Source organism: Neohortaea acidophila, assembly GCF_010093505.1.
Source record: "Neohortaea acidophila strain CBS 113389 unplaced genomic scaffold BDY17scaffold_10, whole genome shotgun sequence".
NCBI classification, from domain to species: domain Eukaryota; kingdom Fungi; phylum Ascomycota; class Dothideomycetes; order Mycosphaerellales; family Teratosphaeriaceae; genus Neohortaea; species Neohortaea acidophila.
The window spans coordinates 819,473-842,223 of record NW_022985519.1 but is presented as its reverse complement, the minus strand read 5'-3'; the positions used below and the strand labels follow the sequence as shown (position 1 = coordinate 842,223).

General features: G+C 57.0%; 12 protein-coding genes across 12 annotated transcripts; 6 read left to right on the top strand and 6 right to left on the bottom strand.

The window, feature by feature from the left end:
* Window positions 1-75: 75 nt before the first annotated feature.
* Window positions 76-1,772, bottom strand: BDY17DRAFT_313079 (uncharacterized protein; the record flags this gene model as incomplete). The annotated part of the gene is made up of 2 exons (XM_033735683.1): window positions 76-1,139; window positions 1,193-1,772. The coding sequence occupies 2 exons, from the start codon at window positions 1,770-1,772 to the stop codon at window positions 76-78; spliced, it is 1,644 nt and encodes a 547-aa protein (XP_033586783.1).
* A 344-nt stretch (window positions 1,773-2,116) lies between these two features.
* On the bottom strand, window positions 2,117-2,836 carry BDY17DRAFT_34245 (uncharacterized protein). The gene has a single exon (XM_033738017.1). It carries the CDS (start codon window positions 2,691-2,693, stop codon window positions 2,238-2,240), a length of 456 nt encoding a protein of 151 aa, XP_033586782.1. The 5' UTR covers window positions 2,694-2,836; the 3' UTR covers window positions 2,117-2,237.
* An 86-nt stretch (window positions 2,837-2,922) lies between these two features.
* Window positions 2,923-4,137, bottom strand: BDY17DRAFT_318707 (Zinc/iron permease; the record flags this gene model as incomplete). Its single annotated transcript, XM_033736218.1, has 2 exons — window positions 2,923-3,856; window positions 3,911-4,137. The coding sequence occupies 2 exons, from the start codon at window positions 4,135-4,137 to the stop codon at window positions 2,923-2,925; spliced, it is 1,161 nt and encodes a 386-aa protein (XP_033586781.1).
* Window positions 4,138-5,553: 1,416 nt separating this feature from the next.
* BDY17DRAFT_318706 (S-methyltransferase) lies at window positions 5,554-6,637 on the bottom strand (the record flags this gene model as incomplete). The annotated part of the gene is made up of 2 exons (XM_033736217.1): window positions 5,554-6,408; window positions 6,569-6,637. 2 exons carry the CDS (start codon window positions 6,635-6,637, stop codon window positions 5,554-5,556), a joined length of 924 nt encoding a protein of 307 aa, XP_033586780.1.
* Window positions 6,638-6,922: 285 nt separating this feature from the next.
* On the top strand, window positions 6,923-12,011 carry BDY17DRAFT_303430 (AROM pentafunctional protein, ARO1). The gene has a single exon (XM_033734573.1). The coding sequence runs from the start codon at window positions 7,104-7,106 to the stop codon at window positions 11,934-11,936; it is 4,833 nt and encodes a 1,610-aa protein (XP_033586779.1). The 5' UTR covers window positions 6,923-7,103; the 3' UTR covers window positions 11,937-12,011.
* A 247-nt stretch (window positions 12,012-12,258) lies between these two features.
* Window positions 12,259-13,815, top strand: BDY17DRAFT_303429 (uncharacterized protein). Its single transcript, XM_033734572.1, has one exon. It carries the CDS (start codon window positions 12,428-12,430, stop codon window positions 13,673-13,675), a length of 1,248 nt encoding a protein of 415 aa, XP_033586778.1. The 5' UTR covers window positions 12,259-12,427; the 3' UTR covers window positions 13,676-13,815.
* Window positions 13,816-14,006: 191 nt separating this feature from the next.
* BDY17DRAFT_34140 (uncharacterized protein) lies at window positions 14,007-14,724 on the bottom strand. The gene has a single exon (XM_033737995.1). It carries the CDS (start codon window positions 14,457-14,459, stop codon window positions 14,055-14,057), a length of 405 nt encoding a protein of 134 aa, XP_033586777.1. The 5' UTR covers window positions 14,460-14,724; the 3' UTR covers window positions 14,007-14,054.
* On the top strand, window positions 14,458-14,901 carry BDY17DRAFT_256158 (uncharacterized protein; the record flags this gene model as incomplete). The annotated part of the gene is made up of 2 exons (XM_033731583.1): window positions 14,458-14,674; window positions 14,735-14,901. 2 exons carry the CDS (start codon window positions 14,458-14,460, stop codon window positions 14,899-14,901), a joined length of 384 nt encoding a protein of 127 aa, XP_033586776.1.
* A 1,517-nt stretch (window positions 14,902-16,418) lies between these two features.
* On the top strand, window positions 16,419-18,041 carry BDY17DRAFT_318704 (uncharacterized protein; the record flags this gene model as incomplete). Its single annotated transcript, XM_033736216.1, has 1 exon — window positions 16,419-18,041. One exon carries the CDS (start codon window positions 16,419-16,421, stop codon window positions 18,039-18,041), a length of 1,623 nt encoding a protein of 540 aa, XP_033586775.1.
* A 352-nt stretch (window positions 18,042-18,393) lies between these two features.
* Window positions 18,394-19,081, top strand: BDY17DRAFT_327181 (GPI-GlcNAc transferase complex, PIG-H component-domain-containing protein; the record flags this gene model as incomplete). Its single annotated transcript, XM_033737630.1, has 2 exons — window positions 18,394-18,933; window positions 19,004-19,081. The coding sequence occupies 2 exons, from the start codon at window positions 18,394-18,396 to the stop codon at window positions 19,079-19,081; spliced, it is 618 nt and encodes a 205-aa protein (XP_033586774.1).
* An 83-nt stretch (window positions 19,082-19,164) lies between these two features.
* On the bottom strand, window positions 19,165-20,751 carry BDY17DRAFT_230817 (pseudouridine synthase; the record flags this gene model as incomplete). Its single annotated transcript, XM_033730213.1, has 2 exons — window positions 19,165-19,802; window positions 19,854-20,751. Coding segments are annotated over 2 exons (1,536 nt in total), but the record flags the coding sequence as incomplete, so codon positions are not given.
* A 538-nt stretch (window positions 20,752-21,289) lies between these two features.
* On the top strand, window positions 21,290-22,742 carry BDY17DRAFT_34099 (uncharacterized protein). The gene is made up of 2 exons (XM_033737985.1): window positions 21,290-21,935; window positions 22,016-22,742. The coding sequence occupies exons 1-2, from the start codon at window positions 21,381-21,383 to the stop codon at window positions 22,688-22,690; spliced, it is 1,230 nt and encodes a 409-aa protein (XP_033586772.1). The 5' UTR covers window positions 21,290-21,380; the 3' UTR covers window positions 22,691-22,742.
* Window positions 22,743-22,751: the final 9 nt, after the last annotated feature.

Genomic DNA, 22,751 nt, shown 5'->3' with positions numbered 1-22,751 from the left:
CCCTATGCATTCCCATCTCATTCCCGCAATGCTTCCACCAAGTAGACATCAATCAGTAACACGCCAGCCGAAAAGCTACAACGACCGCTTGAGCACAAACACACCCACTTCAATCCCCTCTCCCTCCGGCTCGTCCCTCTCCAGCTCTCCCCTCCCCACAACCCCATCAAGCAAATGTTGTAGCAACACAGTAGACGACGTCGCCTGATGCGCCGCCGCCCCCGCCCCAGCACCAGCGTGCTCGAAGCCCGACTTGCGCGCCTCGTTGTCGCGCCAGTGCGTGTCGAGGATCTGCTTGATGCGGTTCTTCTCCTGCTTCGTCCACCACTCGCGCGCCCAGACGCCGCGCTCGAGTTTCACGCGGTGCCGCGCGGCGTACGAAAGGGAGAAGGTCGAGCGGCTGCCGTGGAAGCGGCGCGCGCTCGTGTCTTGTTGTGTTGTGAGCATGTCGCAGAGTGAGGCCATGCGGAGCAGCATGGAGTCGTAGTGTGGGAGGTGCTCCACGGCCGTCATGGTGCCGATGGAGGAGCAGAGGGCTGTTGATAGACCGTGGACCACGACCATGGTGCGGAGGAGCGGGTCGAGGATGGGGCCTAGGTAGTCTTTCATAAAGGTTCGGCCGCCTCGGCGGGTGGGGTAGATGAATAGTAGACTTCCGTTGTGCGGGGATAGCTCGATGAGTCGGTCAACGAGAATCGAGGAGCCATTGGGGTTGAACATCTCCGCGAACTCGTGCGATGTCGAGGGCGGGATGTAGCGCTCTACGATGGCCACATCGATCGAGGCGGGCGGGACAATGGGTCGTGGCGTGCGAGGCGTCGCCAACGCATTATCCTGGTAGTCTGATACCAGTACCGCGGAATCGAAGGTCTGGGTAAAGTAGTCGCCGTCGACGGCGAGCGCGGGAGAAATCGGGGGTGTCGATGGCAAGTCCGCGAGATTGAAGCGGCCGATTGCGACGGGAATGGCGTGGAGGACATTGATACAGTTTGCCGGTCTGATGGGTGAAGCAGGGCGAGATGCGTGCATGTGGCCAACCACCGTACCGAAGACGTGGCCAGTTGCGGAGGTCCTAGGTAGAGCGTGGGAGAGTATTTTGAGCGTGCCGGCCGGCGACATGCCTTGGCGAACGTTGTCGACTGGTCACGGGTTAGGGTGCATGCCATGGTCGTGAAGGTGTGGCGATACTTACGCAGTACATCAAGAGCCCCTTGGATCCACGCATGAGACCCTTCGACAACACTCGAGTCCGCAAGCGACGGCTCCGCTGCATCCACTGCCTCGGCCGCACTCGTCGTACCCGCTGACGTGACATCGACACCAGCATCTGGTGAGCCACCTACAGCATCCGCAGAGTCCGCGGAAGCCGAGTGCATCCCGCCCGTCTCGACCGGGGATTGCAAATCCCACACCGGCGGTCCAGTCTCAGTCGGCGGCGTGAGGGTATCAACGTAATGATAGATAGGCGACCGAACTGCGCGGCCATCGCCACGGACCACAGCAGGCTTCTGATCCTCAAACACCGGAGCATGGGCGTAGCTGGCGGCGGGGCCGGGAGCACTTCCTGGCCGGTCCGGGTGCGGTGCAGCGATGCCTAGTTGCTCGAAGGGAGGAAGGCGGAGAGCATGGCTGGATTTGTTGGAGGAGGAGGAGCGAGAGCGAAGACTAGATGCCGGGACAGGGACCGTGACGGCGCTGAAAGCACTGATTTCGGGCCCTGCGTCCTGGATAGGTGGTGATAGCAGAGGCTCCATCTTCACCTCGTCAGGCATGCTGGGAACGACGCCGGCGTTGGATGCCGCCTCCTCTACTCCCGCCGAGGGATGGAGATGCGGATCCGTCGTGCTGAGATCGAGGTGCAGGCCGGGAGGGCTTAGGGACTCGGTGACGCTGGCGGGGGGTGGAAAGCCGTCGAGTCCGGGTGTCGTTGTTACCGCTGGGAAAGATGCGACTGTGCTGCCGTGGACTGCTGCTGCCCGCCCATAGTGACCCATAGGTCGGTAGCTGCGGGGTGTGTGGAAGCCACAGTCGAACGCTGAGCTTGGCCTTGGAGTTGTGTTGGGGTGGTCAGACAGGGGAGGTGCGGTATCAGCAGGGGAGTTTCTAGGCCGCAGTCTTCCGTCTCTCCTCTCGAGTATGCAAAGTGAACACCACTTCAGATCCCCCCGAAAGTGCAAAAGCCGAACGTGAAGCAAAGCACACCTACACTCCGCAAGAACAAGAGAAGATGCACAAGGTCAGCACAGGGACGCGTCGTGTGCACTCGTACAAATATACCGCCCGTTTAGCACACTTTCCTGCGCATCCGGGTGCAACGGAGACGGGAAGAGCAGTCGAGCTCGCCGGGTCCCACGTTCTAGACCGGCCCTTTTGGCCCCGGCCGAGTTTTCCCACCAAGGTTCGGGCAGCGCATCCATATTACCACCCCTCGCGATGCGCACGACAACTTGGCGGGCAGTGAGGATCTCGCAAGAAATTGTGATCATCTGTGTTACGGAAAATGCAGAAGTGGTGGAAGCGATGCTGGACGTGTGTGTTCTAGTCCATGTGCGCGACTCATGGGCTCTGTCGCCTCGTGGATCCACTGCGCTCCAGTCGGCGCAAACTCCGGCGAGTGGTTGGACGGCGACGGAGAGAGAATACTGGTAACGTCGCGCCTTAAATCCAAGCCCTGACTGAGACCGAGACTGCATTGCACATCATGAATTGTGTGATTATGGAAAAGCTGCACAGTATGTGTGAAGACACTTGACGACTTCTAGTGAGTGGCTCCTCCGCTCCTCCGCTCCTCCGAATCATCCACGCGAAACTTTCCTCCCCTCCCCGCCGGTGCAGCACTCGGACCGGGTGAAAACGACCGCTGGTCTTGATAAACGTCATGAAAGGGAAGCACGATTGAAAAACGCCCAGGTAGCTGATTGTCTAAGCCCATTTGCCCACCAGCGCCATGATACCCGCGCCCAAGAAGAGGCAGATGGTCATAAAGGCCAATTGCTTGTCGTTGTTCGTGCGGTCGGGGTTGAACAGGAAGTCGCGGGCAATGAGCTCGACGAAACCCGTGTACATCAGGATACCGGCCGAGATGGAGTCGAGCGTGCCGGCGACCACGTTGGCGGTGAAGCTGTTGGCGTTGTAGGTGGTGCGCACTCCGAGGCCGGCGGCGATGGCGATGGGGGTCGTGAGTCCGTAGCCGGCGCACAGGGCCCACGGCATCCAGCGAAGGTGCTTGGGGAAGGGGATGGCGGAGAGACGCGCGCCGATACCCAGACCCTCGAAGGACTGGTGGAAGATGAGCACGGGGTAGAGGGTGGCAAAGTCGGACGGGCTGGAGGTGGCGAGCGCGAGGCCGATGATGGTGCTGTGGAAGAGCACACCGAACTCGAGGATCAAAAAGGCCGTGATCTGTTGCTTAAAGGCGATGTCGGTCATCTTTTCGGCGTCAATGCTGTCGACATCCGACCCCAGGCCGGCATCATTGAACGCAACGGCCGTCTCATTCTTCTCGGTTTGCTGGCGTTGAGGGAGAGCAGCGGGGTTCGGGCCATCCTGGTCGCTGGAGTGCAAGTTTTGGTGAGTGGCGTGGCGGCTGACAGAGGAGACCGACGGGCGGCGTCCCAACTCGTAGCGCATCATGGCCATGTCGACGGATCCCGAGCGCGCGGGCTCATTAGGCGCGGTCTCGGCATGACGCAGGCCGTATTTCTTCTCTACCCAGCGCTCCGCGATGAACTCGAGCAGGAAGGTAATCATGGCAGACGACAAGGCTATTGCCGGTGGCCATGAGTAGCCACGCCAGCCCTGAGTCGTGCCCACGCAGGTTTGGGGCCCGATTTCCGCGTACGCCGGGTCGAGGAGACTGTGCATCCGTTAGTCACTGACGGTACATGAGGAATGGTGGATCAGAACATACTGGATAAAGGCCGTGGCAATAATGACACCAGCACCAAAGTACCTAGCGAAGAGATAGACGAAGAGGGGAATCTTGAGCTTCGGCGCTCGCACCGCCAGCACCGGGAAGAAGGTGACGGCAGTGGAGATGGCGAAGATGACGAAGACGGACGAAATGCGGGAGCCCAGGTCGTTCTTTTCCTCGTTCGGGGTCGCGAGAATGTAGCAGGTGACGGCTCGCAATTGCATCAGTTGCTCGGCTGCATTGCCGTTGAGGGCACTGGCGAGGGTGAGATTGTAGTGCTCGGGATCCATGATCCCATAGTTGCTGATCCCCAGGTTTGCGGAAGCCATGACGAAGGATGTCCAATGGCAAGGCTGAAAAGTTGAAAGGCTGCCACGGGATGTAGAGTGTGCTGGCGAGACGGCGAGACGGATTGAGTGCTGATCCGGGGCTTTTATCAATTCACGGATCCGAATGTCTGGAAGAAAATCCTCTCAGGTTGCGGGTCCAGCAAAGGCGAGCGAAAATCCATGGATCCTCACGTTGACCACCAGGGTAGTGGGGCGCGGATTAGAGTTGGACATCAGGGTGTTTAAGACAGCCAATCGGTACTTGGCCATTGGCACAAGCTTTTTTGATCACGACGTCGCTCCATCGCCCTCGCCGCCGACCACGCTTTTTCTCACGCATCCTGCAGCAGGGTCTGTAGCTTGATTCGATCAGAGTGGGCCGGAATGTTGTTCGTACCGATACGGACGGACGGACGGACGGTTGAATTGCGAACAACCGCCCAACGTGGCAATTGCATGCTCGCAAGGCTGGAGCCAGCAAGGGTCTATTTTCTGCGGCCCAGGGTGTGATCACACTATGCAACTTTACCAGTGATTCCAACAGGATTGTCTCTGCATAACGATTGCTGAACAAGCCCGGGTGGCCGAGGGTGATGACGTGAAGCCGCCGTGGAAAATGCGGAGATATGTCAACAAGCATTTGCTCGGCAGGAATCAAGCCCTGCCACGTGAGTGACGTTGGCCGATGGCCTGGCAGAACAGATTTGGAAGCGTCGCATGATTAGACAGAGTCTGGCCCCGTATCGGCCTTCCCGATCAAGGATGTGCTTTTCACCTTCGTGGGCTGGGCTGCAGGCGAGCACCCCTAACGCCAGCCGAAGATGCCGGCTGTGCCGTGTTGGCTTGTAAATCCGACTGTTAGGTATACGATCCGTCGAACCCAAATTGTGGCGAATGCACCTGATAATTCTCTCGAAAGAGTGGGCAGGGTTTGTGGGCCGGTCTGGGCGTGGTAGATCCCTGAGAGTATAATTACGCGATCAGGCAACACTCGATTCCTCGGCGCTGCGTAGTCGGTGAATTGTAAGGCGGACAAAATGTATGCGTCTGCGCCATCAGAAAACATCATCGTCTTTGTAATGATATTCGCGCGCTCGGGACACGCCACGACCACGAACGCCGTCAGCGGCCTGGAAATCATGTAAGCTTTTCTGCACGGCCCCCCCTGATTTGGGACATCACACGCTATCAATGCCATTCAGGTCGTTCCAGACGCGTTCCATGCGTGGCATGATAGTAATGCGCGTGACCTTGGTGGAAGCAATAGAATCGGGCGGCAGGAAGCTGCCAAAAACTGGCAAGCCACGCTCTCTAAGGATGAGCCGTACGCAGGGACTTGAGTTGCGCGACCAACTCTCGAATATGATCGCAGCCAATGCCACAGCAACCTCCGACGATACTGGCACCGAGAGATATCCATTCCTTGGCGAATTGTGCGTACATCTCCGGCGTGAGATCTTTCCGGGTGATATTTAGGCCCTCGTTTGCGGGCTGATCTCCTACCGCACTTGCGAAAGCGTTGGCATATGCGCCAATCACAGGCGGCGAGGCCGAGTATGCTGCAAAGACATCCCGCGCAATTTTGATCCCCGGCGCCATGTATTCGGCGCTACTGCAGTTGAAAAGCAACGCGCTGGCGCCGACTCGCTGTGCCCATTCGGCTGCTTGCTCAATCGACTCACCTGAGCGGAGGCAAGGCGGGTTCTGCTGACTCGTATCGTCTAGTGTGAAAGAGATCCACAAAGGCTTGTCTGTGTTACGCGTTGCCAGTCTCACGGCCTGCGCTTCGGCGATGAGGCTCAGTGTCTCTCCAAGCCAGACATCCACATACGGGGCGAGTGCGTCGACAAGGATACTCAAGTACTCTTGTACTTTTTGCGCATCGAATTTGTCGGGTTCATAGGATCCGAAAATCGGCGGTAGACTCCCAGCGACTAGCACTTTCGCCCCTTGATCGGCGGACCTGTCTGCCACCTCTCGAGCGAGTCTGCCGGCAAGTGCAGCGAGCTCTGCACCCCGAAGGTTAAATCGATCTTGGCCAATGTGAAATGGCACCAAAGCGTAAGAATTCGTCGTGATAATATCGGCGCCACTTTTGACGAACTCCACATGTACTCGTCGTACGTATTCCGGTGCTTCTAAAAGCGACAAGGCTGACCACTCTGGCTGCATAAATCCGAGAATCAGCGTTGATACACTAAAACCATGAATGCGACAGGCTTTTCAGCAAGCGTTCGTGCACATTCGATCTCCAGGAGGACCAAGGCAAGTCTCAGTATCGCATTGGCAGCACTGCCAAAGCACGATGCTGTTTCTGACATCTTACCTGTTTGAATGGTGCACCTAGGCGTATCAAATCTCGAGAGAAGCCTCCGTCGAGGATGAGAGGCGCCATGTCTCAGATGATCTGGTAGCGATTTGGATCCTTCTCCTCTTGGGCTTTGTTGTCTCACGATTGTACTTCACTTTCGAGCAAAATCAGCGAGGTGCCCGGATGTTGTATTGAATCTGCGCGACTGAAGAGCTGTATGACACGAAGATGTATGGGTTGGATAGCAAGGTACTCAGAAGAACAAAGACTTCGTGCGGGTGGTGTCGACATTGCGTGATTACTAAGCTGCGCCTCTTCTGTCCGGCCTGCGCCACAAGGCTTCAATTTTCTAAAAGTTCATGCACTGCACCTCCAATGACTCGACGGGAGCCATTGTAATCGCCCTTGCTGCAACCACACCCAAACTCCTGTTCTACGCGCTCCTCACACTCGTTTTTGAGCTACACACATCCGACGGCGGCCCGTTCGGTCTGCTGTGGCCTTTGCGGCTAGACCTTCTCCTGCCTTCCCTCTACCAGCTCCTCCCAACATGGCCACCACCACGAGCGTCGACTCTCCGACGATCAAAATCCCTATCCTCGGGAAAGAAAGCATCATCGTTGACTACGGCTTGTGGCACAGCTACATTGCCGCCGATATTCTCAACAACATCCCCAGCTCCACCTACGTCTTGATTTGCGACACCAACCTCGCCCAGCTCGACTATGTCTCGCAGTTCAAGACTCGCTTCCAGGCAGAGCGTGAGTCGTTGGGCAAAGGATCTAACGAAGCGCGCCTGTTGATCTACGATCGGATACGGCCGGGCGAGCGGAGTAAGAGCAGGAAGACGAAGGCTCAGGTGGAAGATTGGCTGTTGGAGCAAGGATGCACAAGAGATACGGTGCTTCTCGCCCTCGGTGGAGGGGTAATAGGCGATCTCATTGGCTTCGTGGCTGCTACATACATGCGCGGAGTCCGCTTCTGCCAAATTCCGACTTCGCTGCTCGCCATGGTGGACAGCAGTATCGGTGGAAAGACGGCGATTGACACTCCCTCTGGCAAGAACCTGATAGGCTCGTTCCACCAGCCCGAGAGAATCTACATTGATCTCACATTCCTGGAGACGCTAGACAAGCGGCAGGTGTGCAACGGGATGGCGGAAGTGGTCAAGACTGCCGCAATTTGGGACGCAGAGGAGTTTGAGCGACTCGAAGACAACGCCAGCGCGATCATGGCTGCGCTAGACCGACCAATTGGGCCCGGGAGATTCGACGGGGTTGCCGAGGTCTTCAAGAGGATTGTACTCGGCTCTGCAAGAGTCAAGGCGGAAGTCGTCTCCGCAGACGAAAAGGAAGGCGGCCTGCGGAACTTGTTGAACTTCGGCCATTCGATTGGGCACGCATATGAGGCTATCTTGGCCCCGGAGATACTACATGGCGAATGTGTGGCTGTCGGGATGGTAGCAGAAGCTGAGCTGTCACGGTACCTTGGCACTCTCTCACCGAGTGCTGTTGCGAGGATTACGAAATGCACCGCGTCATACGGCTTGCCTACGACTGTGCACGACAAGCTCATTACCAAGCACACCAACAAAGTCCCGCAGTGCACCGCCGATAGACTACTTCGAAAGATGGCCATCGACAAAAAAAACTCTGGGTCGCAGAAGAAAGTTGTCCTGCTCTCATTGGTTGGCAAGTGCTACGAAGAGAAAGCTTCCAGCGTCACCGACAAGGACATCCGCATTGTTTTGTCACCGGCCATTGCTGTCAAACCCGGTGTACCGCACAACCAAAGTGTTGAGTGCCGGCCGCCAGGTAGTAAAAGCATATCTAATCGGGTCCTGTTGCTCGCAGCTCTTGGACAGGGGACGTGCAGGATTCGCAACTTGTTGTCTTCCGATGACACGCAGTACATGCTCTCCGCAATCGCCAAGCTGGGTGGTGCGAGCTACTCTTGGGAAGACCATGGAGAGACGTTAGTCCTCCATGGGAATGGTGGCAGCCTCACAGCAAGTCCGGACGAGGTCTACATCGGCAACGCTGGTACCGCCTCCCGCTTCTTGACCACGGCTGTCTCTCTCGCTCAGGCCACTCCCGATGCCACGCACACTGTCCTGACTGGCAACAAACGAATGCAAGAACGACCGCAAGGACCTCTTGTCGATGCACTGAGGAGTAACGGTGTGGATATTGAATACCTCAACGTCGATTCACAAAGCCTTCCACTCAGGATCGCAGCCGCTGGTGGTTTCGAAGGAGGAGACATTGAGCTCACGGCGAAAGTCTCAAGTCAATACGTCTCATCTATCCTGATGTGCGCGCCGTACGCCAAGAAGCCAGTCACGCTGCGATTAGTCGGAGGCAAAGTCATCTCGCAGCCCTACATCGACATGACAATCGCCATGATGGCCTCTTTCGGCGTGCAGGTGGAGCGAAGCAACACGGAATCGAACGTGTATCACGTGCCGAAGCAGAATTACACCAACCCGGCCGAGTACGAAGTCGAGAGCGATGCTTCTTCTGCTACGTACCCACTCGCTGTGGCCGCGATCACTGGAACCACTTGCACCGTTCCAAACATTGGATCGAGGTCTCTGCAAGGCGATGCGATGTTTGCAAAGTCCGTGCTGGAGCCTATGGGCTGTACGGTGGAGCAGACAAAAACTTCAACCACAGTGACTGGCCCTCCCATTGGAAAGCTGAGGGCGATCGCGTCTGTCGATATGGAAAGCATGACCGATGCTTTCCTCACCGCCGCGGTTTTGGCTGCTGTTGCAGAGCCTGATAAGGAGGGTCGTAGGACGACCAGAATTACGGGCATCGCAAATCAGAGACAAAAGGAGTGCAACCGGATCAAAGCCATGTGCGATGAACTGAAGAAGTTTGGAGTGGAGTGCAGAGAGCTCGAAGACGGGATCGAAATCGATGGGAAAGGCGATGGCGCCAAGGGTGTCAAAGAACCTCGAGGTGGCGTGCACTGCTACGACGACCACCGAGTGGCCATGAGCTTCAGCGTACTCGGAACAGTCGCACCTATGGAGACCGTGATATTGGAGAGGGAGTGCGTGGGGAAGACGTGGCCAGGGTGGTGGGATGTCCTTCACCGGACCTTCGGCGTGGAATTGGCTGGTGCTGAACAACACCGTGCTCTTACGAATGGGGTCAACGGATATTTGAACGGCCATCACGGCTCCCCGATCGTGAAGAAAAGCATATTCATCATCGGCATGCGGGCTGCGGGCAAGACTACTGCCGGCGGCTGGGCGTCTCGAATCCTGGGATGGCCCTTCATCGATCTGGACACAGAACTGGAGCGTGTCGAGGGAATGACTATCCTGGAGATGCTCAAAGACAATGACTGGGAGGACTTCCGAGCAAGAGAGCTTCGTTTACTCAAACGAGTCATGACTGATCACCCGACAGGGTACATCTTCGCGGCCGGAGGAGGCCTGGTTGAAACACCGGAAGCGCGACAACTGTTGAAAGACTGGCAGAAGGAAGGCATGGTCATCCTAGTCACGCGCGAGGTCGGATTGATCGTGGACTACTTGAACATCGACAAGACCCGCCCAGCATACGTGGAGGACATCATGGGCGTCTATCTCCGACGCCGCCCTTGGTACGAGGAATGCAGCAACTTGCACTACCATTCTCAGGCTGTGGATGAAAGTGCGGCGATTGCGGGTTGGACATCGCCTCTGGACGACTTCAGCCGCTTTCTGTATACCATGACCGGACGTGCGGAGGCGTTGGCGCGGATTCGGAAGAAGAAGCACTCCTTCTTCGTCGCTCTCACTGCACCGACGATCCAAAGTCTCACACCTCTATTGCCCCAGGTCACTATGGGTGTCGACGCAATCGAGTTGCGAGCGGACCTTCTGGTCGACCCCGAGTCGAAGGATGGCATGCCAACCGCGGAATTCCTTGTGGATCAAGTATCGCTTCTGCGAGCCTCGAGCACATTGCCACTGATTTTCACGCTGAGGACGATATCCCAGGGTGGTCGTTTCCTCGACGACAATATCCCGCGAGCGCTGGAGCTGTATCGAGTCGCTCTGCGGATGGGCTTCGATTTTGTCGATCTGGAGCTGACATCCTCCCCCGAACTGAAGGATTTCGTGCTCGCCCATCGCAAGATGTGTACGATCATCGCCTCCCACCATGACCCCAAGGGCCTTCTTTCGTGGTCGAACGAGGGAGAAGACTGGCTGCCGCATTTCGAAGCCGCAAGGGAGTACGGAGATATCGTCAAGCTGATTGGCGTGGCGAAGTCCACAGAAGACAATGACGATCTGAAGGCTTTCAAGAAATGGGCCGCGGCGGAGTACGCTGACGTCCCTTTCATTGCTATGAATATGGGTGAAGCGGGGAAAATGAGCAGAGTCAACAACCACTTCATGACGCCAGTGTCTCATCCTGCGCTGCCGTCCGCAGCCGCTCCGGGCCAGGTCTCTGCAGCAGATATCCGGACCGTGCTGGGCATAGTCGGAGACATTCCCGCTCGAAAGTACTACCTCTTTGGCAAGCCGATCAGCCAAAGCAGGAGTCCAGCATTACACAACACGCTCTTCAGCCTCACCGGACTGCCCCACCAATATGGTCTGTTCGAGACGAACGACGCTCAGGATGTTAAAGACCTCATCCGCTCGCCTACCTTCGGCGGCGCCAGCGTCACCATTCCCTTGAAATTAGATGTCATGCCCCTGATCGACGAAATCGACAGCGCAGCCAATACCATCGGAGCCGTCAACACCATCGTCCCAGTGCATGATGACAATGGCAAGACGGTGCTGAGAGGCTACAACACCGACTGGCAAGGCATGATTCTCGCGCTCCGCAACGCCGGCGCCGGCCGCAAGAGCACGGGCAAGGAAGCCGGTATGGTGGTTGGCGGCGGCGGCACGGCTCGCGCGGCCATCTACGCTCTCAAGGAAATGGGCTACAGTCCTGTTTATTTGATCGGTCGCAACAAGGCGAAGCTCGCGACGCTTACGCAGAGCTTCTCGGAGGAGTACAACATCCATCTCGTTAGCAGTGTTGAAGAGGCTGTTGCGCTACCCGCGGATGCACAGCCTACTGTGGCCATTGGAACGATTCCTGGCGACGTACCGATCGATGCGGCGATGCAGGAGATTCTCGCTGCGATTTTCCAGGCCCGCACGGGTGCAAGTGACAACGGTGCAGGAAAGGTGTTGCTCGAGATGGCCTACAAGCCTGCAGTCACGAGTTTGATGCAGCTGGCGCAGGCCAACGGGTGGAGGAGTGTGCCTGGGTTGGAGGCGTTGGTTGGGCAGGGGATTCATCAGTTCAAGCTTTGGACGGACATTATGCCGTTGTATGAGGCTAGTCGAGAGGCGGTCGTGGGAGGGAATGGGAAAGTGTAGATTTCTGGTGCTAGCGGGTGTGGTTTGTTTGATTGTATGTAGATACCCTGTATCACACTTTGCACGTTCTTCGCGAGAGGTCCCATGTCAAGCCGTCTATTTCAAGCGCCGTAGATCCGCACCTATATTGCATGCGGCCATCCGGTGAAGCTCATGCACGCTGTGCACGTGAGGCCAGCCCTGCGAGACACCAGGTGCTATAATTGGCTACCCGCTCTGCACGGGATGCACCCGTCCGGCCTCCCGTCCTCCCGCAGCCCCACATTACCCCAGTCCGTAAGCGACTTCAATGAACCCTTGCGGTCAGCTTCAACCAGTTCGGCAGCTGTCTTGGCTGTGTTCTTGTGCCGGTCGACCAAAGACTCGCTCGCTCGTGTCTCTTGGGTCCTCCCCTCTTTTCTTTCCCACCTTCCACACTACATCGGTTTTGACTAGAAGTTACACCCACAACACTGAACAGATCCATACAACCCGTATACCCCTCTATAGCCATGGCAGCCGCCGCCGTAGTGCCCTCTACCTCCACCCTCGACCTCACCTCCTCCACCTCCGTGCCCATCCGCCTGGGCGCGAGCATCCTCAAATCCAGCGAAGACAAGCGCCTCACCAGCATAAAATACAACTACAAACCCCGGGTCGAAGATGGGAAGAAGGTGGAAAGCAGTTTCCAGCCCCGAGACGACTCGTCCTTCGTTCTGAAGCTAAAGAACGGCGAGCAAGAATACCGTTACCGCAGCAGCAAGCGCGCCCGAACAAGTCAGCATGATCGGTATGTCTTGCTTGCGCAGGGGAAGGGGAAAGATCGGGAGGTGGTGCTGGAGAAGTTGGATGCGTGTTTTGATTTCAATTTGCTGCGGCTGCCCGATGGGAAGAACGTGTGGGAGCTCGAAGACGAGTATCCGCATATTCCTGTTGATGGGGGTGCCGGGAAGACTTTGGCTGCTGAGGCGACGCAGCATTCTGAGGCTGGACCGCCGGAAGCGGGGAACCCGTTCGATTACCGGCATTACATGGGGGAGGGTGCTATGCTTGCGGCACAGAGCGATACAAAAGGGATCCGCGCAGAACGGGGCGCATCACCTCCACGAGCTCGAGCAGGGCCTGCCACTTCGCGATCTGAGCCGCCAAAGCATCCGGATGCAGCAGACAAGAAACGCAAGGCACAGGAGCCCGTCAAGAGCGACCCCAAACGAGCCAAAGCCAGCGGCGAGCCAGCGCCATCCGCCACCAAATCCAAAGCTCCCATCCCGCGAGTCAAACTAGACCGCAAAGCTTCGCTGCAAGTCCCTCCCTACGAGGACTCGGGAGAACTGGTCGTAGATGACGAAACGCCCGTAACGGAAAAACCGCGCAGCGCCATGGCACTTGCGTTCTCAGGCCAGCTGGGACAGGGGCCTATAAGTCTGCACTCGGCTGCTGCGAGTCCATTGATGAGCAGCAGGGTCGCGTCGCCTGCGGTGCCGCGGCCTGGGCGATATCTGGAGGACGAGGAGATGGAGCTGGGAGAGGAGAGTGGTGATGAGGAGGAGGAGGCGGATGCGGATGTGGAAGGGTTGGAATTGCCTTCGCCTGCTCAGGCGCATCGGCCGGGGGAGGAGGATGGGGAGCATGTGATTGGTGATGAAGAGGAGGATGATGATTTCACTAAGCAGCTTTCCCTCGCGCTGCAGGACCCTGGTGAGCCGGATGTGGTGACGGGGAATGTGCAAGATGAAAGCGAGGAGAGCGAGGAGGAGTGAGGGAAGGAGCAGAGGGGATGAGATGGGCCTTTGATGCCTCTGTCTATACACGAAGCTTGGACGAATCTAGTCTTGCATGTGTCCTGGCCTCACGAGTGTCAAGCGTCTCAACAATCGATTCAAATTACGATGTCGTAGAACTGCTTCCGACCTAGTATTGTTATTTGTGCGAACAATGTCAGCTTCAACCGAATCAGCAGGCTGCCTGTATGTTGCTAGCGAAGGATTGCTCAAGAGTATGGTTTCGTGGCGCGTGGCTGAACTCCTCCGCGGCCGGGTCGTTGTTTTGGCAACTGTAGCCTGCACCCTATGCGCCGCAAGGATGCGCTCGCTACACATTCGATCGTTCCCTTATTAAATTCCTCACATTCGGAATGCCTTAGGTTGCAAATTGCATTGCCTTCTGTCCACGAATGTAACGTTCTACTCGACCGTATCTGTGGTTCCGGGGTACGCAAGCCAGCCGGCTCCACATCACGCCAGCCTTGTGCCAGCCGAGAGTCAACAACACCACCACCGCTGCGCCTCCGGTCGTATGGTCGCGAATTAGTAGCAACGGCTCGTATTCGTGATGAGAATATCTCGCCTGAAGATGTGTTTGTTTGCAAGCGAGTGAGTGGCTGCGACTGTGTATATATTCATCTGTCCCCATCTTCTGGTCTACACACGCAGCAACTACTTGACATAACACCTCCCACTCAGTCCCATCACTATTCCTCACACCCAACATGAAGGCTTTCCTCATCGCCACAGCACTCGCTATTGCCAGCATGGCCACCGCCATGCCCGCCCCTGAGCCCAAGGGCTCGAACAAGGCGACCTTCTGTCCCGTCTCGCTTCCCGGAGGCCACTACGAAGCCGGCCCATCTCTGTTCCCAGGCAACGTGATCAAAGGCATCAATGCCAAATACTCCAAATACGACCAGGAGAGCTGGGGCCAGCACGTCCTGAGCGAGTGCGAGAAAGAGCCGGCGTGTACCTCTTCGCTCGGATTCGCTGGTATGTTTGCACGTCAATCTCGTGGTCCAGCAGCGTGAAGGCTGACTTCCCTCTCTCTAGCCGTCAACTCGGGTAGCACGGGTGGTAAATTTTGGTTTGGATACACTTTCCGCGGTGGACCGACAACGACGGCAAATTACACTGAGAGTGCTGCTGCGTCTGATGCTACGGCGTACACCATTGTCAAGGGCAAGGGTGGTTGCAACGCCGGCTCCTACCCTTCATGAGGAGGGAGGAGACGCCGACGGAGGGTCCGAGACAAGTGGCGGGGTTCTCGGCGTCTGTAGATAGGTATAAGCAGATTGTTGAGTGCAGCGAGAACTGTAGATTAGATTTGAGAAAAAGACGAGTTCCATTGCATCGAAAAAGAAGGAGAATGGTGAGGCCGCTGCTGTGGCGTAGGATTGCTCGACGATTCCATGCCAATTCCACTCCTTGTACTTCCCTCTACACAAGAATGCGCCGCAACCCTGCTTGCTAGTGCAACTTGGCCATAGAAGCCTTCAACGGCATGTCTGGCCACACCCGTGGCTCTAGGGCCGCTGTGACATTAGGCGAGCCTTACCAGCCGCGGGCGAACAACGCCCCTGCGCTTCTCATAAAACGTGCCGCCGCGAAATGCGACCAGGTTGTACTCTCCTGCCAGAAGGCTCGCCTATGGCTAGATATGCCGTTGAACCAGCGAACAGTGTTGTTGGGGGCCGAGACTGCGCGTGGTATAAAATGCAGCCATCGCGCGATATGATCCTCACAACAATCTCGCACCCATCACGACATTTTACACCCAAAATGAAAGCGTACATGATCAGCACCGCGATTGCCCTGGCAAGCATGACCACTGCCATGCCCGCGCCAGGGGCAATCGGACTACCTCCTCGCCAACCCCGTTTCTGTCAAGTCCCGATTCCCGGCAATTACATGGCGACTGGCGAATTGGTGGCATCCGACATCCGCAACTCCTACCACGGCGACGGCGCCTCGGGGAACACGACGAGCTGGGGCGAGCATCTGCTCCGGGAATGCCGCAAAGACCCGGGCTGTACGTCGTCGATCGGGTGGCAAGGTGTGTCTTTTGCCTAGTCCGTGACCCAGCAGCGTGGAGGCTGACTGACCCTATCGCGTGTAGAAGCCGAGCGTCCCCCTGGGGTTAAGAGCAGCCTGTTGTTTTACGGGTATACCTTTGGCGGCGGCCCGACCACCGTGGCGAACTACTCCGCAGCCAGCGACGTGACCGGAGCTGTGGCGTACACCATTGTCAAGGGGAAGTTCAAGGGTTGCCTTTCTTAAGAAAAGAGGCAATGACGGAAAGCAAGGGTTTGAGATGGAGCAGATTGATGTTGTTTGCGTGAAGTTTAGTTTCGTCCGACGAACGAGTGGCTGCCCGATCTCCTTCTGCCCTGCACAATTCCATGCGCGCCAGTCCGTATTCATCGTAGTGCCTGAATCCGCGCTCCAATCGCCGCCACCCCTCGTCTTAAGAGAGATACAAGATACCACACCTCCGCGCGACCAAGGGCATCTTCTTGCTCGTGCGTCTGTATTCATGGCGATCTCCATGAGATCTGCCTCCCACTCTACGTCCACCGGCACCGGCGCGGCCAGCTGGTCATATCTACGACACAAGGCAAATTGCCTTTGAGTTCGACCACACGCTCGGGCAATCTTGGACGCAGCGCGCACACCTCGAGTTGGGAGGAAGACACGGGCGATCGCATACGAAAAACACAACCCAGACTACAACCAGATGGTCTCCCGAATCCATCCCCCACCATACTCCGAACCCCCGCTCCCCTCCCTCGCCGCAACCGCCCCTCCCCTCTTCTCTGCCCCTCCACCCCGCCCTGCCGCCTCCGTCACCTCCGGCCGCTCGCACACCCGCCGCCACCGACACGCGCGAACGCACCATGGCGGCTCCAGCGTGCACCAGGCGCAGAACGAGTTTCCCATCTTCTCGCACACGGGCGACGTGGAGATTATCATTACAAGTCTGAGCGGCCGGAAGGAGAATAAGTATTTGCTGCATCGCTTGATTTTGAGCCAGTGCTCGGGGGTCTTTGAAGCGGGCACGAGAGTTGAGTGGAGTTTGGGAGCGGGAGGAGGGGCGCTGCCGAGTATCAACGAGAATGAGAGCATGACTGTGGGCAGTAGCTCTCGGGCGAGTAGTCGGGAGGGGAGGGGATCTTATGAGCTGCCTGGAAAGAGGCGGTGGCGGTATGTGCTTGACTGGGAGCATGCTGGAGAAGATGAGGCGCCGATGCTTGTGCAGAGGGATGAGGAAGCGCCGTCACTGTTTGGAGGGGAGGGAAAGGGTCAAGAGAGATCATCGCGTAACAAACCCCCACCGGCGAATGAGGGCTTTTTCCGGAGCATGGCCAACTTTTCTGCACTCAATCTGAACGAGCGCACGCACTCAACTACCATTTCGGAGCCCGGAGATGAGGTTCTCAAGGACTACGACAACCTCTTTCGCACAATGTATCAGTATCCGCCGATTCTAGACAGCATCAACATCGCCAACGCATACACCGAGTGCAAGGCATTGCTCAATCTGGCCGACATGTACGACGCTCTCGAGATTGTGGGAAGCAGAGTTGATCATCATCTCCTGCGGTTTGGTGGGAAATTGCTCAAGCAGATTGCCAAGTATCCGCCTTCCTACCTCAAGCTTGGATATCTGGCGCGATCGAGGAGCATCTTCACGGAAGCGTTGATCCATGTCGTCGGCCAATGGCCTGCAGCGGCACCACAGTTGCGGAATCAAGTCGACGACAGCGTGATGGATCTCATCTTGGACAAGGTGGATGAGCTGAGCGAGCAGCAGGAGAAGGTGGAATTCCGATTATGGCGTCTCAACCTGACAACGAGCAGAGGCGATCGGGTGACGCCTAGCAATGACTACTTGTCCTGGCTGGCAATCAGTCTCTTCCGTCAATGGCTGGCGGATAACAGCACTCCCGACACCACCACTACATCGTCTGCAGGCCACCAACAACCCACGCGAGGCACAAGCCGAAGCAGCAACCACATCGCAAGCCAACGCCCCGATCCGACCCAGCAGCAACAAGTACAATCCACCCCCTCTCCAGGCCGCATCTACCGCCTCCTCGGCTCCCCCGCCGGAACAACCTCCTACCTCGCCCACGACGAACTCAAGCGCTTCCTCAAACTCCAGCCTGATCTCTACACGCGCGACAACCTGCGCAAATTCGAGCGGCGCATGGACGATGCCAAGGCGTTGGCCAGGGAGGCGGTGAAGCCTTTGATGCGGAACTGTTTGGAGTTGGATTTGAGCTCTTTTGCGGGTGGCGGTCTTGGGTATTTGACCTGTGTGAGGGTGGAAGAGAGGGAGATCCCTTGGGGGGAGTGAGGACTTGCGAGGAGATGAGTGATGAGGTTTATGATGTTGATGTGTTATGATGATGCATGCTGCCTAGCGTTTTATTGCCGGGGATCTCTTAAATGTAATGCATCAAGCCGCTGGTCGGCTTGCACTATGCGATTGTCACGAGTGGCTAGACTGGGTCGACACAATTTCATAGCTCTGCCATTGTTCGCGTTGGTCGACCCATCGATGCTGCTCCCACCCGGTCAGAGTAGGTCGAAAACGGAGAGAGTTGCTGTGGCTGAAAACCCGCACAAGCCACCTCCAACCCAACCTCACCTCTTCTCCCACACCACCCATCCTCAAACAAACACAATCGACACCCCATGTCCCAACCATGCTCACCATCAAACGGCCAACATCAACCACAGTCCTCTACACCGTCTCCACCAGATCCCCAACAACAACCCTCACCGCCCACCTCCTCAACACCCTCCTCCTCCTCGCGCGCCTCCTCCTAGGCTTCCTAACCCTCACAGCCCTCCTGTGGGAATACCGCGCCGCCATCCCCAACACATCCCCCACCACCAGCTTTTCAAAAACCCTAGAACACCTCCTAACCACCCCCCCAACTTCAACCCTACTCCCCCACCTCACAACCCACGTTCCCCTCCCCGCCCGCCTGGCCCTCTACCTCGCCCTCCTCGCCCTCGCTCTCCGCAAGTCCTACACGGAGGAATCGCTCCTCGTGATTCGGGGGCTAGGCGTGCAGACTTCGACTTCCGGGCCGAGTTATCTGTGGAGCAGCTCGACGAGTTTCATCCCTACGAGCGCGATTCAGGATATTCTGATTCATGAGGCGTTCAAGGGGTTTGAGGTGCGGTTCTACTTGAGTATTGTTGTCGAGGGGGAGGAGGATGTTGTTGTTGTTTTTCCGGTGGGTTCTGCTTCTCTTTCATGTTACCTCTTCGTGGTGAGGCTCTGTGCTGACTATGTGCGGGATGTAGAAGATTCTGCCGCGGAGAGAGATTTTGGAGGATGTGTGGAGGGGGGCGAGGGCTTGTTTGTATGAGCCGAAGACTTGAGTTCGGAGCAAAGTGGTGTGTCTACGGCTAAGGTTATCGGACTACTCATCACCATCCGCCGCCGCATCTAGCCCAGCGCTACCGTTCAATCCCTTTCGCATGGCATACCGAGCATTCAACACCTCTGGCACCTCCATCCGCTCACGTCGCATGAGAGGGATATACGCGCCCGTTGTCCGCGGCGTGTCACTTCCATCAAAAAGCCGTGGGCTCGCATCTGCTGCAGTCAGACCACCCAACGGAGACAAACGGGACGCCGACTGGCCCTGCCGAGCCACGACGTTCATCAAAGAGCCAGCAAGCACCTCCTCAATCTTGCGACTGCGCCACTGCGCCCACAAATCTTCCATAATCCCGAGTCGGCCATACTTCCGATCTTGCATCAGCACCATGCGGCTTTGCTTTGTGGGTTCGGAATCGTCGTTGGCTTGATCGCCGACGTAGAGCCAATCCATGGCGTCCTCGTACCCATTTGTTGGCCGTGCGGATCCATGGTCGCCATCACTCGTCTGATTGAGAGCGGGGAAGATGCAGTCCCATAGCACCAAGGGAATGTCCGAAGCCATGTCGTACATTGGTCTCGCCGGATTCTTCGCAACATCAAGCAACTCATCCACGATCTCAGGCTGCTCGTACCCTTGACCGACGAGAAACAAGATGGCCACCATGTGCCGCACTTGGTGCCAGAGGAAGGCGGAGCCGCAGACCTCGAAATAGTGCACTTGCAAATTCGAAGGCGATGATGCGACGTGATTCCCGTTTGGTTCGGCACTGAACGGAGGCAGCGAAAGCAAAGCGCCCGCTTCATCCTCCGGGCCAGCTGCGTGAACACCCGCACTGAAGATCCGCCTCTCGAAGTTGGTGATTTGCTTCGAGGGGTCGACCTTACACAGATTGCGGAAGTCGTGCAGTCCCTCCAGCTTCTTCGCTGCTTGCTGCATCTTCTCAATATCAAGCCAGCCACCGCCGGCGGAGTCGCGCGACCTTGATTGAGACGGATCGGGCATGTATGCAGGATTGGTGAAGAAGTAGCGATACCTCCGTTCCCTGCAATTGAACCTTGCGGAAAAGTCAGGAGGCGGGTTGGGACACCAGGCGAGGATTCGAATGTCGGCAGGCAGATTGCGATTCAGCAGTTGAAGATAGGGCAGTTCGTCTCGAATGTGATGCCACTCCTTCCCCATCTCTTTCACTCCCGTGCCTTCTTCTTCCTCCATATCCGCAACCCTCTCTTTGGGCCGACTACTCCGCACCCGAACCCCAATCACCTGCCCAAAAGCACTCACACCCCGATCCGTCCTCCCACACTTACTATACTCGCATCCCTCCCAACACACCTCCTCTTCCTCCTCACCCTCCCCCAGCTGCCCCTCTTTAAACTCCGGAAGCACCAGCTTCGTCTTCCGCAGTGCCCGCCACAACACCTCTTCAATTGTAGGTCGCGGCGTCTTGTTGTTCACATGGTGCTCGAAACCATTGTACGCGCCGCCTAGGTAGGCGAATTTGAGGGCTATGAGGCGGGTGGCATATTTGGAGGGGTCGAAGGGTTTGGGCTGCTTTTTGGGGGCGTGCTTGTTGCTTTGGAGGGGGGTGGATGTTTGGGCGCGGAGCTGCGTTTCGAGGAGGGTGATTCGTTTTATTAGCTCGGGGTTGGTCCAGGTTGTGTAGTCGGGTGTTGATGGTGGTGAGGTCGTCTTGTTATTGTTGGAGTGAGCCATGCGGGTGCTGAAGGAGCGGAGTGGAGCGCGCAATGATTGGATGTACTTTGAGGAAAGGACAGGTGATCGCGGGCGCAGTCTCATCTCTCTTCCACGCGGCTTGAGTCCATAGTAATGACGACGGTACAATAGAGACGTTATAAATTTCTAGCTTCCCAAAGCGGGAGGTCCACTGGGAAGGCGCTTGGGCGCTTGGGCCTGGAAACTCCACCAGCGCCGCCTTGCCGCCTTCTCACCAGCCTCCAGGAGGCCTCCAACGCCTTGACTTCTTGAACTTATTATACGCCATCAATCAACACATATAACCTGTTAGGCATCTGTGACGCTTTATGGCCGATGTGGGACAGCTCCATCCTTCATGCACCATCGCGAGCTTCTGCCTGGCGCAGAGTGCGCAGCCACCCTCGTCTGCTGCCTGGTTGGATGTGTCAGGGGCAACTAGGCTTAGGTAAGGCAACGCTACACCCGCTACTGTCTTGTGCCATTTGGTCGGTCGGTCTTTCGAAAGAAACTCTCTTAACCTCTTCGAAACTTTCCCCTATCTTCTCGTCTCCTACTTCTATGCGACGTTCACCAACACCATGGCGCCACCTGCTCGGACTGGGCGTCACGCAGGTCGCCAGGTGACCATCGACGATATCGAGAGCAGCGACACTTTCGCAACGTGCAATTCCCAACTCTCCTCCCCGCTCTTCTCTCAGCTTCCCAGGGAGATCCGCGAGTCAATCTGGGCTCTCGCCACCGCGCCGTTCGAGGATGAGGAGCGTCCATATCACGAGCAGCAATACTGCTACCGCCCAGGCCACACCCATCGGCTCAAAACGCATGTCTCACTATTACTGACTTGTCGTCGGATCTGGCTGGAAGCCAACCGTTTGCCTATGCTGCAGGCCGAGCACTGCTTCTACTACCACCGGAGCGCACCCGATGCCCGCACTCGCGCCTGGATGGATGCACTCACGCCCTTGAATCGCAAGAATTGTGGCAGCCTGCATTTGTTCGCCCAAATGCTCGCCATCGAGCCCTTGACCGCCGCGCCTGGAGCCGTGAGGGACTACTTTCTCAGCACGCCGCGTCATGAAGCCGACTTTCAGCCGCGTATGCTGAAGGTGACGATCCGTCACACCGATTGGTGGGTGCGTAGTTGCGCTTACACTTTGTCGTGTTCCTGCTACATCGCCGCGTCGACGCACTGGCTAACTAGAACATGAGACAGTTTTGGGAGAACGATGCCGCTTTGGTACTCAAAGACCCATGGGTACAGGCTCTGCTGGACTCGCCCGATCTTCGCAGTACTCACATTCTGCGGCTTGAACTGGAGACCCTTGATTACAAAGTCCCACAGCTCCTACCGATCGTGGAGCGGTTGAAGGGCTTGGAGAGCAGGCAATTCGAGACTCACCGCATCGATGGCCAGCCCGCCTCGACCACGTTCGTGCTCCAACCCCACACGACAACGGATTGTTGGAGCGGTCCATCAAATCTTGATTGGAAGCGATACGAGCCTTACGCTCAGCGACCGACGCTTAATTACCACGCAATCACCCTGACCTGGAAATTGCACTTCCCACACTTCCCGAATGCGCACGTCTCAACACTGCGTCTCGCTCCGAGGCTGCATCCTGGCCCCGATCCAATTCCTCCAGAGAAATTGCCACGGATATATTTCAGACCACCGCGCACGAAACCAGCGCCCTACCCACGTCCACGCCGGCGGAAGAAGGCCGGTGATTTCAGCCAGCTTCGTTTCTTGAACTCGGGCCTGTGGGTTCGTATCAAGTCTGTTGCGAAGGCTGGACAAGAGCATGACACGAGAAGGGCCATGTTCTGTGCGGCGATGCACGTGCCACGCGAGCGCACTCTGTTGCGCTTTGTTGATTGGGACCAGTGAAGCATTGGCTAGAGTGGAACGTTTTGAGCAGTGCTTGGGACTGGTGGATGGCCAGCCAGAT